The sequence below is a fragment of the Nicotiana attenuata genome, unplaced genomic scaffold (assembly GCF_001879085.1).
Source record: "Nicotiana attenuata strain UT unplaced genomic scaffold, NIATTr2, whole genome shotgun sequence".
Taxonomy (NCBI): Eukaryota; Viridiplantae; Streptophyta; class Magnoliopsida; order Solanales; family Solanaceae; genus Nicotiana; species Nicotiana attenuata.
In genome coordinates, this window is record NW_017672661.1 from 59,936 (window position 1) to 77,404 (window position 17,469).

The 17,469-nt window shown below is 37.5% G+C and overlaps 1 protein-coding gene across 1 annotated transcript; it reads right to left on the bottom strand.

Moving 5' to 3' along the window:
• Positions 1-4,011: 4,011 nt before the first annotated feature.
• On the bottom strand, positions 4,012-4,485 carry LOC109214015. The gene has a single exon (XM_019377880.1). The coding sequence runs from the start codon at positions 4,483-4,485 to the stop codon at positions 4,012-4,014; it is 474 nt and encodes a 157-aa protein (XP_019233425.1).
• Between the last annotated feature and the right edge of the window lie 12,984 nt (positions 4,486-17,469).

The following is a 17,469-nucleotide window of genomic DNA, read 5'->3' on the forward strand; positions in this document are numbered from 1 at the left end:
GGCTCAAGACGGCTAAATAATGATTTGTATCTGGGTGGCAATATGTTTAAAAGAAAACAATTAATCGCTTATATTATATATTAAAAAATAGGTTAGAAAATTAATTTTTAAAAATTCGTAAAATATAGATAAGAATCATATTATGTATTTAGAAAATGAATAACTAATGGTCTAACTTTTATATTTGCAAAGCCTGAAATTGGGGGTTACTTAAGTTAGAGAAAGTAAAATTTCTCCCAAAGGTGATCATATGCAAGAGGTCATGGATAATATGGTTACCCTCGGTTAACTCATTTTTTATCCGTATTAAATATGGGTCGGGTACGATAATTTTATCCGTTTTTTTATTACCCGTTTTTTACTCGAACCATATCCGATCCGACCCGCCCGTTTGCCACTCCTATTTGTAACCCAACCCATCTAAACTGGCTCAAATCTTTACAATATTCTCAACTTCAAGCATATATATANATATATATATATATATATATATATATATATATATATATATATATATATATATATATATATATATATATATATATATATATTAAATTTAAAATTTTATTTGATAATTCTTGATCTTATTTGATAATTCGTTATCTTATTTAGAGTATTTTCTTTTAATGTTTTAGAAAGTGTATTCTTTTTATATTTCAACAAAATGAATATTTTCTTTTTGTGATGTTGAAAAAGTATTTTCTTTCATTCCAATAAAATAAATAATTTCTTTCATGTAACGACCCGACCGGTCGTTTTGAGCTTTTGGACCTTGATCGCCAGTTCTCGGGCATGACTTGTCCCGTGTTATGTATTATGACTGATGTAAATCATTGGATGGTTTTCAAGAAAATTTGGAATGAATTTGAAAGAACAGTCTCAATTGAAAGCTTTGAATTTGGAAGGTTTGACCAAGAGTTGACTTATTTGTATATGAGCTCGGATCGGAATTTTTATGATTTGGTTAGCTTCGTTTGGTGACTTGTGACTTAGGAGCGCGATCGGAACGCATTTTGGAAGTCCGTGGAAAGTTTAGGCTTGAATTGGCGAAGTTAAGATTTTTGCGATTTCCGGTTGGTAGGTGAGATTTTGATATAGAGGTCGGAATGAAATTCCGAGAGTTGCAGTAGCTTCGTTATGTCATTTGGGATGTGTGTGCAAAATTTCAGGTCATTCGGACGTGGTTTGGTTGGGTTTTTGATCGAAAGCGTATTTCGGAAGTTTTTGGACAACTTAGGCTTGATCCGATGTGTTTTGAGTGATGTTGTTTGAGGTGTTTTAATGATTGGAACGGGTTTGAATGATGTTATGGATTATGTTGGTATGTTTGGTTGAGGTCCCGAGGGCCTCGGGTGAGTTTCGGGTGGTCAATCGGACCATTTCATGTTGGAAAAATTGCAGGTTTTGGCTCCAGCTCTGTTGCAGATGTTTCCTCTTCGCGATCGCGTAAGGAGGCTTGCGATCGCGTAGAGTTATTTCAGGGGCATCCAGGTTTTCTGTTTGCGTTCGCATAGATCAGGTCGCGATCGCGTAGTTTTGCGTTGTTGTCAATCGCGGTCGCGTGTCATCATTTGCGATCGCGTAGTTGGGAGATTCTGAGCATTGCGTTCGCGTGAGGGAGTAGGCGATCGCGTAGTGTAATTGTGGGCTGTGCTTCGCAATCGCGAGGGCTTTTCCGCGATCGCGATTAAGTAAATTTGAGTGCTGGGCAGAATGTTTTAAAACCCATTTCAGCGAATTTAAGGCTAAGTTCCTCCATTGTTGGTCGATTTTGAAGCTTTTTGAAGAGGATTGAAGAGGGATTCAAGGGGAATTACCTGGAGGTAAGATTTTTGAACTTAAAACTCGTTTTTATTGTGTAATCTACCTAGAAATTCATGGAACTTAAGCAAAAATGAAAGAAACTAGGGCTTGGGATTTTGAAATTTGATTTGGGGATTTGAAGGACCAATTGGGGTCGAATTTGAGAACTTTTGGTATGTATGAACTCGTGAGGAGATAAGGAATTTAATTATGTGAAAATTTTTGAGTTTCGAGAAGTGGGCCCGGGGCTCGGGTTTTGCTAATTTCGGGATTTTTGATATTTTTCGATTGTTTTCGCTTGGGCTTTGTTCCCTTAGCATATTGTGACGTATTAGTTCTGGTTTTGGATAGATTCGACGCGCGTGGAAGCCGATTTGAGGGGCAAAGGCGTCGTGAGCTAGAGATATCGCCGGTTCGAGGTGAGTAATGATTGTAAATGATATCCTGAGGGTTTGAAACCCCGGATTGCACATCGTAGTGCTATATTGAGGTGACTTGCACGCCGGATAGCAAGCGTGGGGTAGAGCACCTTTGGGGATTGTGACTTGGCCCGTCCCGATTGATGATTTTACTGTGTAATTGACTAAAACTTATTTGTTATCATCATGACTTGGGCTGATTGCCATATTTGGGTTTCGTGCCAGCTATTTGAACCCCTTCGGGGATGGTTGTTGATATTTCCTCACTGTTTTGATTTTATACTTGAACTCAGTCATGCATTTTTTTACTTTTTTCAAAACTCAGCCAAGTTTACTTGCTTTAACACTTGAAATGATATTTCCAATAATATTTTGGAGTGAGCATCATGTTGATTGTTGCCCGAGTGGCTTATGTGATTTTGTTGACTGAGTTAGGCCGAGGGCCTGTATTGTAAGGATACTTTTGGATCGGGCTGCACGCCGCAGCAATATATATATATATATGGACCGGGCTGAACGCCGCAGCAGTGGTATACTGATACTAGTATGAGGCAAAGGGCCTAGATTTGATGCCACGAGATGGCTTGATATTGCGCTTGGGCCGTAAGGTGCCCCTCCCAGAGTCTGCACACCCCCAGTGAGTGCCGTCGACGATAAATGGATCGGGCTGCACGCCGCAGCGATATGTGGATCGGGCTGCACGCCGCAGCGGAACTAGTACTGTTCTATGTGTTTACTTTATTTCATTGTCTGCCATTATATGTTATCTGTGTTACTTCACGGGGTATCTACCTGATTGCCTGGCATTATCTGTTGCGTGAGTGTTGTGCCCGAGGGGCGGATTTCTGTGCTTATCTGCACTAATTGTTTGCATTTATTCGCATAACCGTTGAAAAAGTCATTTTCAAAAGAGGTTTGAACTGAGCTAAGATGTTTTCTAAAGATTTCACAGTTTCACTGTTTTTCTCAAAAGGGTTTTATATTGCTTCTATACAGCATGATGATTTGCCTTACGTGATTTCTCACTGCTCAATTATTACTTACCTTTATTACTCACTGAGTTGGAGTACTCACTTTACTCCCTGCACCTCGTGTGCAGATGCAGGTATTTATTCACCCGGTAGCGGGTTTTGGCTGATTGGAGGCAGAGCTATAGGAGTTTAGCGAGGTGACTGCCAGCGTTCGCAGCACCGCTTCTCTCTCTGTTGTTCATTTTTCCTGTTCAGTGTATTTTTAGACCTTGTAGTTGTATTTACACTCTTATAGATGCTCGTGACTTGTGACACCCCGATTAGGGCTGTGTTGGGTTGTACTTCCGCTAATTAATATTATTAAATCATATTTAGACCGCTTATTCATGTTTATCTATTTTTGAAAAGGCGATATGGGTTAGTTGGTTGGCCTTGTCTTCACGAGAGACGCCATCACGACCAGAGCGGGGATTTGGGTCGTGACATTTTCAGGATGTAGAAAAAGTATTTTTTTTTACAAAATGAATACTTTCTTTTCATATTGTAGAAAAGGTATTTTCTTTTGTTTCAACAAAAAAAATACTTTCTTTTCATGATGTAGAAAAAAGTATTTTTTTTTTTTACAAAATGAGTAATTTCTTTTTCCTGTTATAGAAAAGTATTTTTCTTTTTTTTTTTGGTAACTATCAAATTTCATTAATTACCAAGTAAAATATTTACAAAGCACCTAGACTACATACTCAGTCTGCTATTCATACGTTCTGCACTTCATTACACAGAGATACTAACCTATACATATTACCTACTGACATTGTCGACTAATTTGGAAATCTAACATTCAGCAGTCTTTGAAGGACTTCATCAGCCCGAACATGGCAAATATAGGCTATATCTCTAGCTATAATATCACTATATTTCTCTTTCTTCAGGATAACTCTGGTATTTCGTTCCATCCATATAACATAGATGAACTCTGTATATATCATTTTCATTATCTTTGCTTGTTTTGTCTTTCCTTTTGTTCTCTCTTCTATCCATTTCTGCATTTCTCCCCCTGTCTTCACTATTGGCCAGTCAATTTGGATCCATTTCATTAGTTTACCCCAAACTCTGCTACTAACTTCACATTCAGCAAATAAATGATCTTTTGTCTCCTCTGCTTGCTTGCATATTTGACATGCTGTATCTATCTGTAGCCCCCAGCTTTGTAGTCTTGTTGTTGTAAGTAATCTGTCCTGAAGGTGAAGCCATGTAATGAAGATTGCTTTTGGCCTGGCTATATTTCCACACATTAAATTCTTCCATGTGACTTTTGGCAATTATCCTATCATACTCAGATATATACTCATAATCCTGCTCTTGCTCTCTGATATCTGATGTTCAGCATTTCCCAGAGCCTCTCGTGCCTTAAATATTTTCTTCACCATCCAACTCGCTTGCTGAGGAATGGGCATATCAGTTATCTGCTTTCCTCCTTGGAATCTCAGAATAATGTCTGAACTGCTTTTTAAAAGCTATCCCGTTAGCCCTGATCTGGTGTTGATCTCTGAGTTGTCTGTAAATGTCAAATCCAATAATAAGATCCTTTTCTGGTACATCAGATCCTAGCAGCTTGGTTTTGTACTTCAATACTGGAAAGAACTCAATTGTGATCGGGTGCTTTGTAATGACAGTTGTGGTCAAAATTGCATTTGATGTAGTGTTGAAATCCTTAAAATGCGGTACCCATTGATCTTCAGGGAGAACAACAGGATTTATAAGTGAGGAAGCAGCTCCGGTGTCGATGAAAGCAATAACTCGAGTTGGTTTATCCCACTTGGATGAATAAACTTTGAGTTCTACTTGAGGAACGACTGCGAGCGCATTGATCTCCTCTCCGGCTTCGATCATTGGTTCTGAAATTTGGTAATGATCATTGCCTTGATCTTCATAGATATCAAGAGAGAATAAAGTTTCTTCATTGGGTTCATCATCCACAGAGAATATGGATTCAAGGTCCTCTTCCTTTCCGAGATGTATGCCGGTGTAATCTTCAATTTCTTCAATCAGTTTGACAGATCTTCTTGATTGTGGACAATTCTTAGCAAAATGTCCAATCTTATGACAAATAAAACGTTTGTTTTTCTTGTGAAAATTTCCTGGCCTTCTTCATCTGAAATATTTTGTGCGTCTCTTGGACCTTGATTTCCCGTATGAAATTCTTGGCCATTTAAACCTCCTGAATTCTCTCCGTCGCCTAGATGTGTGGCAGGAACATCCTGATCCGGTGATTAGATCAGATTTGCGGCATGCTTTGTCAAGCGCTGGATTGTGTTGGATAATTTGTTTTAGGGCAGAGCGCTTCGTACAAATATCATCCAATGCTACGAAAATAGTTTGCCTGATGTAGCCAAGTTGTGGGATTGTTATGGACTGAAACTTTTCTTCAATGATGGTCATGGTTCGACTTGCTAGCAACTTTGGAAGGGAGAAGATACAAAGGCTTGCTTTAGATTGATGTCTCCACCGATCTCGAAGTATATCTTCGCCATTTTTTGAAAATGTCTATCAATGTCATTTCTGTCGAATGACACACACTTCATCTCAAAGAGTTGTCTTCGCATTTTCTCCTGTCTTTGGCCAGTATCTCCGCAGAAAACTTCATGTAGGATCCTGATGTTGAAGGCAAAATCTTGGGAAGTAAGAAAAGTATTTTTGTCTTGGATTTCAAGTGAGTTCCACCAATCTCTGAGAATTCCTGAGAACCGTGAAGTGAATTCTGAAAGGATGATATACTTTTCTCGTTCCACCAAATTTTTTGTCACCATCCAAGTATAGAAGTCTTGGATCCTTTGAGGCCATTTTGAAACCTTGACGTCATCTAAAGTGAAAGTGTGGAAACCAGTTCCAACTAGTTTTGACGCCATGGGCTCATATTTTCTTTCTGGGATTGGTCATCTGTCATGCCTTCTTGTTCCTCATCTACTTCAGATATTTCTAGGTCTCTTGGCTGGTTTACAAATATTGGGGGATCGTCTTCATCGACAGAGTTCGCTGTGGATTCATTGCTTGATTGAGAGCTATCTTCCATTGTTTCATCTTCTGATGAATTTAGAGATTCCGACCATGGAGTATCTTCTTCTGATATGTATCTTGACTGGGAGATATAGAGGCCTGGAGCCTTTTGGTTAGAAATCATTAGATTTTCGGGGTTCGATCCTTTTGAACTTTCTCCTTGGTCTCGCCTTTTCTTGGTTTGTTTCTGTGCTGCAAGGGCATCTTTCCTTTCCCAAACCATTTTTGCGATATCAAAATCATGTTCTTCTTTTGCTGGTTGGGTGAAAGAGATTGGATTTTGTGAGGTAGATGGAAAGGTAGAAAAGGTGTAGTCCAATTTAGGCGGGGAATATGCTTGTGGAGACATAGGGAAGAAGGTAGGTTTTGAAGGGAATACTGGGGTTTTTTGTGGCTCAAAGTGTTCATTTCTCAAAAGTTGAATTTGTTCCTTGATGGAAATCGTCTCCTTTTGTTGTTGTTGGAAAAATTGGAAAAGTGAAGTTCCTGGCGGACAAATCTCATATTGTAAATTTGCCAACCTTAGTTCCAAGGCTTTGATTAGTCCGGCATGGTGATACGATGTCTGCTCCATCTTCTTCTCAATTGTTTCCACTTTGCTCATCATTTTGTTATGTGTATGAACCACGTTCTTTATGGTGTTGCCAATGTTGTTCAGGATTTTGTTTTGGCAGATGGAGTTTTCTGATTGCCAGTTCATTGTTGCTTCAATGCCACTCGTTGGGGGTTTTTCTCCAGATGGTAGCACTATATTTTTCTTGGGGATTTTTGGGGCATGACTGATACCCTCTTTTTCGAAAGGTTGAAGTGGAGGAAAATCTTGGGAGTGGCTGGAACTTGAAGGGCTCATCATGAATATTTGTGGGTGTGTGGACCTTTGGATTGATACAGTTTTAGGTTCAGGTGGCTTTTTGGATTCCGGGGTATGTGGTGATGTTGGTTTGGATTTGGGCGTGGTTTCACTATCCTCCCAACTTGGAGTGAATTTTTTTGGTAATTTTGGCCATTTTTGGGGTTCATAACTAACAAGAAATTCATATTTACCAGGACGGCTTGATGAGCCAATTGTAGGGTCTTTACTTTTATATTTGGCTCGAAATTGCTTTTCAGTGGTTTTCCCTTTTTTCTTGGCTTTTGTTTGACGCTTGTGGTGTTCGTCATATTCTCCGATTGAATCTTCTAAACAGTCTTGGCAGGTGCAATCAAGATCCCATGGGCAGTGTCCAGTGAAGGGACATTTGAACCACCACATTCTTTTTCCTTCTTTGTCAAAATATTGGCACCAATCATGTTTTTCCATGATGCTTTGTATATTCCAGAAGAATTCTCCGTCAGATTCAGGGTATGTATCTGTTGTATCTTAAGGTTGAATCATTTGGCAAGAGAAGATGGATTTATTGGGTTTTTTGAGATGGGAATGGTCAAAGCTTATGCAAACGGTTTTGTCATTTCTTTTGGTAAAAGTTGGTTCACCAGATTGCAGAGATTATTCAGGTTCCCTTAACTTTTCATAATTTGTGATATAGGAGTCAGGAAGAATTTTGACTAGCTCATCTCTGAAAATCTGTCTGGGTATTTGGGTGCACATGGTGTTTCCTTTGGTAGCATCAATATTTAAGAGTAAAGCATCTTCTCCTCCCGGAAGACAGAGATCCATGGCATGATTTTGGACTCGCCATGCTATTTGGTGGTGAAGAGTAGCTTGGATGGAATCTTTTGCTTGTGGGGCTCCTTGGATTTGGACTTGGATTTTTAGGGCTTCGGTTAGGTAAGGGTCATAAGGGACATGTTGAAATTTGGAAAGATAGTTATGAAGACTGTCCCGACATTTAAGGTAACTTCTGCAGTACCCAAATTTGCATGTTGGTACTCCAAATATCTTGTATCTAGAAGAGAAAGTCGAGCTACAACAGGTTGACCTTTTCTTCCATGGTATGTTAAAGCAATTCGGATAGCACCAAAATGAATATGGGTAAAACCATGATCTCTCCATTGTCTGGGAAAATCATCTGGTATTTGAAGGGTGATAAATTGTTCCTCTCGAGTGGCAAGAATAGGATGCTGGTCAAGTTTTGAGGCAACAACATATTCTTTAACTCCTTTTGGTCTGTGTTGGACTAAGGAACGAATTTGGGTCCAGGGTGCAAAAGATTTTTGGCAAAAGCTGAGTAAGGGTTTAAGAGAGGTAGTTCAGTAGAGGATACTTTCTGTTCGTCGGGTAGGATATCTACTTCATAGAGGTAATCAGATTTTTTGGACAAGGTTTTATATATAGTAGGGGACATATTTATTCATTTTTGCAAGGGAAGAGGATGATGGAAATGACTCAGACATGTTTAGTAAACTGGATGTATCCACTTGATCCAAAGAGTATCCTTCTTACTGTGTAGTTCCCAACATGTTTTAGCTATTGCTGCTTTATTCCAAACCTTCAAATTTGTGAGATTAAGTCCTCCAGCTGTCTTTGGAATACACATTCTACTCCAAGCTACCAGTGCCTTTCTAGTTAATTCATTTGATCCTGTCCAAATGTAATTTCTGCAGTAAGCTTCAATGGTTTTCATCACTTTAGCAGGTATTATAAATAGTTGTGCCCAATATGATTGAACTCCAAACAATACAGTTCTCACCAATTGTACACGACCAGTATATGACAACTTCTTTGCTACCCATGAAGTCACTCTTGCAATGACCTTTGATATTAATGGTTGCCATTCCAGTATCTTAAGCTTTCTTGTAGCCAATGGAATCCCTAAGTATCTGAAAGGTAACTCCCCTTGTCCATATCCTAGCAATTGTTGAATGTCTTATTTAAGTATCTTAAGCAACTCCCCCAAAATACACTGCACTCTTTGACATATTAGCTTTCAAACCTGAAGCTTCTGTGAAGTGGCCAAATTTCATTTGTAGCAATCCCACAGATGTAGTATCTCCTTTTGAAAACATTAGAAGATCATCCGCAAAACTCAAATGAGTAATGGTCAGTTTAGAGCACTTAGGATGGAACTTGAATTGCTTCTCATCTTTCAATTCACTAAGACTTCTACTTAAATATTCCGTGACTATAGCAAAAGGGTGGTATTGGATCCCCTTGTCTAAGCCCTCTTGCAGCATCAAATGGCTTAGTTGGTTCCCCATAAATTACTATAGAGTAATTAACTGTAGAAACACATTCCATCACCCAGTTAATGAACCTTGAAGGGAAGTTTAGCTCCTCTAACATCTGCTTCAAGAACCTCCAGTCTACTGTATTGTAGGCTTTTTGAATTTCCACTTTAATCATACATCTTGGTGATATATGCTTCCTTGTATATGCTTGCACCAATTCATGTGCCAAGATCACATTGTCTGTCACTTTTCTCCCAGGTATGAATCCAGCTTGTGTTTCTGTAATGATACTTGTAATAACCTTCTGAATTCTCCCTGCTAATACCTTGGCAATGATTTTGTAGAGGACTGTACAACAAGCAATGGGCCTATATTCTTTGACTGTAGTAGGGTTAGCTACTTTTGGTATTAAAGTTACTGCTGTGCAATTGATACCTCTAAACATATTCCCTGTGTTAAAGAACTCCTTCACTGCATCTATGACTTCATTCTTAACAATTGTCCATGTTTTTTTGTAGAAAACTGCATTATATCCATCCACCCCTGGGGCTTTATAATCTCCTATAGGACATAGACCATCATAAATTTCTTGTTCAGTTACTGTTTCACAAAGCTGGATTTGTTGATCAAGATTCAGTTTTCTACCATTCCTTATAGTCTTCTTATTTACTGTTGTAACACTTGGTATTATTGTACCCATAAGAGATTTATAAAACTGCAGAATCTCATCCCTTATAGCTGCTGGATCGGTTAGCTTTCTTCCATCAAGAGAATCTATTTCAGTGATTTGCTTCTTTTGCTTCCTATATTTCATAACTGCTGAGAAATAGCTAGTGTTAAAATCCCCAAGTTTAATCCACATTGTCCTAGCCTTTTGTTGCATGATGCTTTATCCAAACTGCATCATCCAGTCTGAATTTCCCAGTGCTCTATCAATTCTGCTCCAATTTCTATCTCCACCTTGTTGTTTATTTGTCCATGTGTAGTAATCACCCTTCCATGGTAGCTCATTTAGCATCAGATTTTGCACACATTCATTAAAATCCTTTATTTCCAAGCTAGTAATTATTGTCCCATATATTCTATCTTGTGGACACAATATTGAGTTAAAGTCACCCAAGATAATCCATGCTTTATTTACCTGCTGTGATATTCTTGCAAGTTGCTGCCACATCTCCTTTCTTTTCTCAACTGTATTATATCCATATACCACTGTCATATCACAATCAATGACTTGGTTCTTACTGATCACATTACAATGTAATAGCTGCGCTGTTTGCTAAATCATTTTGATCTGATATAATGCACTGTCCCAGAGTAGCCAAATCCTACCATTGACTGCACTTGCATAATTGTTTACACATTCCCATCCAGGTGCTATCTTTTTACTGATTTTGACTGCATTCTGCTCCTTGACTCCTGTTTTCACTAATCCCACCAGTTTTACTTTATTCTCTTTAAGGTTGTTTACCGTTTCTTTCTGTTTGTACCTTTTATTTAATCCCCTCACATTCCATGCTAACCAAGATATATTGATGACTTATGAAACCCCCACCTAAATCAGAAGGGAGTAGAGTTGCCATCACAGCTTCATCTTGTTGTAATATTTCAAATTCATTTCTCACACGTATGACAACTTCAATTATCTGATTCACAGGTCTACCATTTATTTCTTTGGCAGCTTTCCCTTTCAGCATATGTTTCTCTTTGACTTGAAGCTCTATCTCTGTAGTTACCATTGTTTCTGCTTCTTGCTGCACTTGTTCAGTTACCCCTCCAAAACTAGTACCCTGCCGGTCTTCATTAACATTGATTGGCTTGTGATTATCCACCTTTGGAACCCAAGTTGAAACCATCCTTTGAGGCCTTTTCTTCTTCTCAATTGGTCTTGTTTGCTTATGTTCCTCTGTCTTAAAATTATCCCTTCTTTGTCTATTACAATTATGTCCTATCATTAGGTATTTTGTACAATATTCAGGCTTCTATTCAAATATCACCCCCTGCTGAAATGTTTTCCCTAAGGGATCCATTACTGTTATTTCAGTTGGCAATTCCTTGGTGACATTGACTTCAATCAGCATACGAGAAAATGATATCCTCATCTGTTTTGCTGTACACTCATCAACATACTTAGGAACACCAATAACACTGGCTATCCTACTCAATGAGTCCCTACTCCAACAACTCATGGGTAGGTTTGGAAATTTAATCCATAGTGGCAACTCTGTAAGGATTCTGCATTGAAATCAAAGTCTGGAGTCCATTGTTTTAGAATCATGGGTCTGTTGTTAATGCTATAGGGCCCTGCATACATTATTTCATTCACGTCTTCTACGCTTTTGAATTATCAACATAGTAACCCTCCTCATGATAGTAAATCTCTGGTTCCGGTACAGTATTCCAGTTTTGTTAAATATACTTACTCATGAAGTTATACCCTGGTGCATCTCCCACTACATACACAATTATAGCTGACTTCCATTTTTCAATTTCCTTTTGTGTTTCTCCTTTATCAAGCTTCACAATTACTGTGCTCTCAACTAACTCTGGAGGAATGTAATCAAGCGACATACCATTCATTGCAGCCCGATTTCGATTGAATAGTCCAGACCAATTAGGTGCTTGTGGTTGTGGCTTCAGCGTTGATTCAACAGTCTCCTTCACTACTTCAATGGTGCTTACACCTCCTATTGATTTGTCGTTTCTAGTCACTTGCGTCTTCTCATCACCACTGAGGTTCAATTGCTTAATTCCCGTTCACCATCGATGCTAATGGTGATAACGCCGAAAACTGAGTTGCTATTGGCGTAGAAATTCTCTGTTCTCCTCCATTTTCTAATGTTTCAGCAATTACTCTTGCACTTACTGAGCTCCCTATTGTCACAATTGGTTGTTTCTTCGGTCTTCCTCGTCCTCTAGCCATGGCCGTCGTCGTCGGGGTATGTTTACTTAACGTGCGCTGAGAGCTCTAAAGTATTTTTCTTTTAATGTTGTTGATAAATTATTATTTTTATTTCAACGAAATGAATATTTTTTTCATGATGTAGAGGAAAGTATTTTCTTTTTCACAAAATGAGTACTTTCTTTTTCCTAGTATGGATAACGTATTTTCTTTTAATGTTGTAGATAAAGTATTTTCTTTTTATTTCAATAAAATACATATTTTTTTATGACGAAGAAAAAATATTTTCTTTCATTTAAATAAAATAAGTACTTTCTTTTCATGATGTAGAAAAAGTATTTTCTTTGAAAATATTTTTCTTCAATTGGAGAAAAACGAATTCATAAATAAAATATTTTTCAAACATTTAAACCAATCAAACATGAAAAAATTAGAAAATATTTTTCAACACAAGGGTCAAGGTAGAACTCTAAGAATGAGTATTTTCATGGGTCAAGATTGGGTATCATCATGGATCTATTTTGGCTTATGATTTTTTATGGGTTAACTTGGGCAGCCTAAAATAGCTCATTTTCAAAATCATTCTAGCCCAAACCCATTAAAACTTGAGTGGCTTAGGGTAAAAATAGCACGGGCTAGCCAGTTTTCGGATTGGCCATTCAAAAATAGCCAGCGTTTGCAAAGTCATTGAATAATAGCCACAATTTTGCTGCAACACGGAAAGTCCCAGCATAATAACTAGAGATCGGTGCACCTGTGTATGAACTTCCAGCATATTATGCTGGAACTCCGACACGCGAAAGGTTCTAGTATAATATACTGGAGTATTTTTCCGGATTTTGAACAATATTTTTGTTCAGATTTATCGTTACATAAAAAGTGGCTAAATTTCGATTACTTTTAAAACTGTAGCTATTTTTTAATGACCACTTATAAATCTGCCTATTTTTAAATTTCTCTCCGACTTAAGTGGATCAAATGAATTGGGTTGATTTTGCCACCTCTATTCTTTAGTTTGGGTACTCCAATTAGAAGGTGCCCTATTTTCTTTTAGTTTTGCCCTTTGAAGTTGTAGGAAAGAAAAGAAAAACAAATAGAAATAGAGTCAGATTTGGGTTCGAACAATAGCAAACAGACTGTATATATTTTCTTTTCAAAATATAGAGTAACAATTTACAGTCTTAACTTTGTGTCGTTTACGTTAATCACAGGATCTATTAATACAAAAATAAAAATATTTATGTTATGAAACAATAAAAGAAGAAGAGTATTACAGAGAAAAGTAGAGAGAGATAATTCTTATTGATTTTGGGATCATTACAATGGAATAGAACTCCTCTATTTATAGGGGAAAAGTGACTTAGCCACCAAGTAACAAGCCCTAAAGTATCTCTAATATATAGACATTCACCTTAAATAGAATTCTATTTATAACAATTTAAACATAATCGTTTGTTTTCAGATATCTTACATGTGGAAGTTAAGAACACTTGGGAGATTAGACAAATTTAAAATAAATTGTAACGAGCTCCAAAATTAATTGACTCGAAGTAGTTAAAAAAATTACATCTTATGCCAGCTTACGATTTGGATGGAAGAAAACGATCCTACAAAGATCTATTATTACGTATCTTTTGTGTTACTCTTTTAGTAATCTCTTATGAAAAGAGTCATATAACTAAAATAACTCTTGTAATTAGAAAATCAAATCTCACTGACAATTATAGGACATGTTTGGCTTAGCTAATTGAAACAAATTGATAAGCATCAAGTGTTGAAAAATATATTAAAATACTAAAACTGTTTTTATAAATAAGTAGTTAATATGCATGGATAAAAGTGCTAAAGCTGATATAAGCTATTTAAGTGTTTGGTAAAAAAAGTAATAATGAACAAGTTTTCTGTTAACATGACTCATATGCCAGGAAAGTTGTTTTCACTATTAAGGAGCTTATTATTGAAAAAATTTAATTACAAATTGATCCAAATACAAATTACTTTGTCTCAATTTACTTTAAGATCCGAGTCAGTTAGGTAAGAATGTTTTTAATAAATATACACTCTTTAATGATATACTACTAGCATAAAACATATATCAATTAATAATTTAAATAACATTTGTTGTCAGTGTACAAAAACATTTGTATAGAAAATACAAAGTACTGTTAAAGTTGTATAGAAGTTGCAGAAATATCTTGGGTGGTTTAGGACATAGCTTATTATTTACTACTCCTAATATACTTCTGTCATGATCCCAAACCCGGTATAGGCCGTGGTGGCGCCCAACATTGTTGTTAGGCAAGCCAACAGTGAACTATCAAATTAATGACTTATTTTATTACTTTTAAAATCATAAATTTTAATTAACAAAGAAACTAAGTATAGAAGGCTATGGTGATATAAAGCATAAATAAAACATAAGAGTGAAATGGTGATATTAATAGGCAAAAATCCATAAACATCTACTAGAATTTTTCAAAGCTCGATGTCACAAGTGCACGAGCAATCTAGTAGAATATACAACATTCCTATAGCTATTGTCTGAAATAAAATAGACAGAAATAGTAAATACAATAAGGAGGAGACTCCGGGTGCTGCAGAACGGAGCATGGGAAGCAGTTGACCACTAAGTCTCCGAGTAACGGGGATGCGCGCCTGAATGGCCACCATATGTACCTGCCTCAAAACCTGCACAATTAGTGCAGAAGTGTAGCGTAAGTACATAAATAGCGTGTACCCAATAAGTATCTAGTCCAACCTCGAAGAAGTAGCGACGAGGGTCGAAATCGACACTTACTGGAGGTCAATAAATAAAGTGCAAGAATTTTAACTAAGCACGAAGTACAACAGTAGCAATAGAATGAGATGCAATAAATAAGTGATTCTTTATCAAAATACCAATCTAAAATCCCCGAATATCGCATGCCAATTTCAACAAATATGGGCCACCAAATAGTTACAAATTCTCAAGTCATGAATGGAATATCAAGTATAATGGGACTCCTAGTGACATCATGCACGAGTTATGTCGAGGTCTTGTGACCCGATCCATAATAATCGTGTACATATACTACCGAGGTCGTACGGTCCGATCCATAGATGCATCTCACTATATATAAATATTGTCGAGGCGTTCGGCTCAACCCACAAGAATAGGAAAACTCTTTGGACTATGGAACATATGTTTACAACACCAAGATAAGCACATAAAGGAGCATAAATTTTCTATCAACAAACGAATATTCTGCCAATACTCAAAGTAACGAAGCTCAGTTTAACATAATCTCTAATCAAATTTTACTTACTAATACAAGTAATGAAACTAACAAGTTGAGTTTAAATAATACAAGTATTGCATGATAAAGTCCTATGTCTGCAAACCCGGACATAACATGATTTTAACTACGTACGGACTCTCGTCACTTCGTGCATACGTAGCACCCACAATTATTAACAAATACTAATTTAAACACCTATGGGGTTAATTTCCTCTTACAAGGTTAGGCAAGAGATTTATCTCGCTTCCAAGTCCATTATTCGGCCCTTCAACCATACTAATTGCCTCAAATCGATGCCTAGCATTCCGAAACTAACCAAAGGTCGTACAAACTAGTCAATATAAACTCAAAAGTTCATAATTCACCTATTAGAGTAATTACCCAACCCAACTTAGAATGTTCCTAAAAGTCACCCCGGTCCACGTGCCCGAGATCCAGAAATTTTTTGTAGATAAATATTACCCATGACCTTATAAACTCAAATATGTAGTTTCTACTCAATTCCATAACAAATCTCGTAGTCTAATCCCATTTTTACCAAACCCTAGGTTTTTCAACAAAATCCCATTATTTCTACAAATTTCTATGTTAAAATTTACCATTAATCTATGTATTAAACTCACATTAGGTAGGAATTACTTACCTTAGAATTCTAGGTGGAAAATCTCTCTTCAAAAGCTCAAAAATCGGCCAAGAAAAGTCAAAAAGAGCCAATGCGATCGCGAAGGCTAACCAAGCCAAAGCATCGCGAACACGGCCTACTCTTCGCGAACGCGAAGAGCAACGACCCACTGACCCTAGCCCGGTCCCAGTCCCCTCTACGCGAACGCGGACCTCCTATTGCGAACGCGAAGGCCATAGGTCCTAAACCTTCGCCAACGCGAAGAACGAAACACCTCTGCCCCAAATCCTTCATCCCGAATGCGAGTCTCCCTCTGCGTTCGCAAAGAAGGAAACCAGTAGCAGAAAATTTGCTATTTCCAACTTAACTTCGGGTGGTCTCAAACACACCTGAGCCACCCGGGACCTCGTCCATATGCACCAACAAGTTCATAAACATGATACGGAGCTTCTCGAAGACTACGGAACACGTAAAACAACATCGAAACTAAGAATCACTCCCTAAAACCAAATTAATTAACTTATGAACTTTAAACTTCTTCAACTAGCTCCGAACGCGACGAATCATACCTAGACAACTCGGAATGACGCCAAATTTTTTGCACAAGTCACAAGTTACAATACGAACCTATTCCCAGGCTCGGAATCCCAAACGGACTTCGATAACACCATAGTCTACTTCAGACCAAATTTATGAAACTCCAAAACCTTCAAGGCGCCAATTTTTAATATTAAGCGTCGAAACACTCCTGGATCACCCGAAACTCGATCCCACAAACGCCCAAGTCCAAAATCATCATACGAACCAATTGGAACCATCAAATACCGGTTTCGAGGTTGTTTACTCAAAATATTGAATCAACTCAAACTTGACCACCTTAGGCCACTATTAAGGAACTAAGTGTTTTGAATTCAACCCGAACCCTTCTAAAACCAAACCAACTAGGGGCAGATGTAGTGCATTATAGAAGGGTTCAATTGAACCCATAACTTTTGACGCAGAGTAAATATATGTATGTAAGAATTCAATAAAATTGCAAAAATAATAGACATGAACCCATACCATTAAAAATATAATGGGTTCAATGCAAAAAACTTTAAAAGTTGAACCCATAGGATTTAAATCCTGGATCTGCCTCTGAAACCAACCATCCCCCCAAGTCATAAAATAGTAAAAACACATATGGGGAGTCTTAAATGAGGGAACAGGGATCTAGAAAGCAAAACGACCGGTCGTCTCGTTACATTCTCCACCTCTTAAACAAACGTTCATCCACGAACGAGTCTAGAATCATATGTGGAGTGTTGAATAA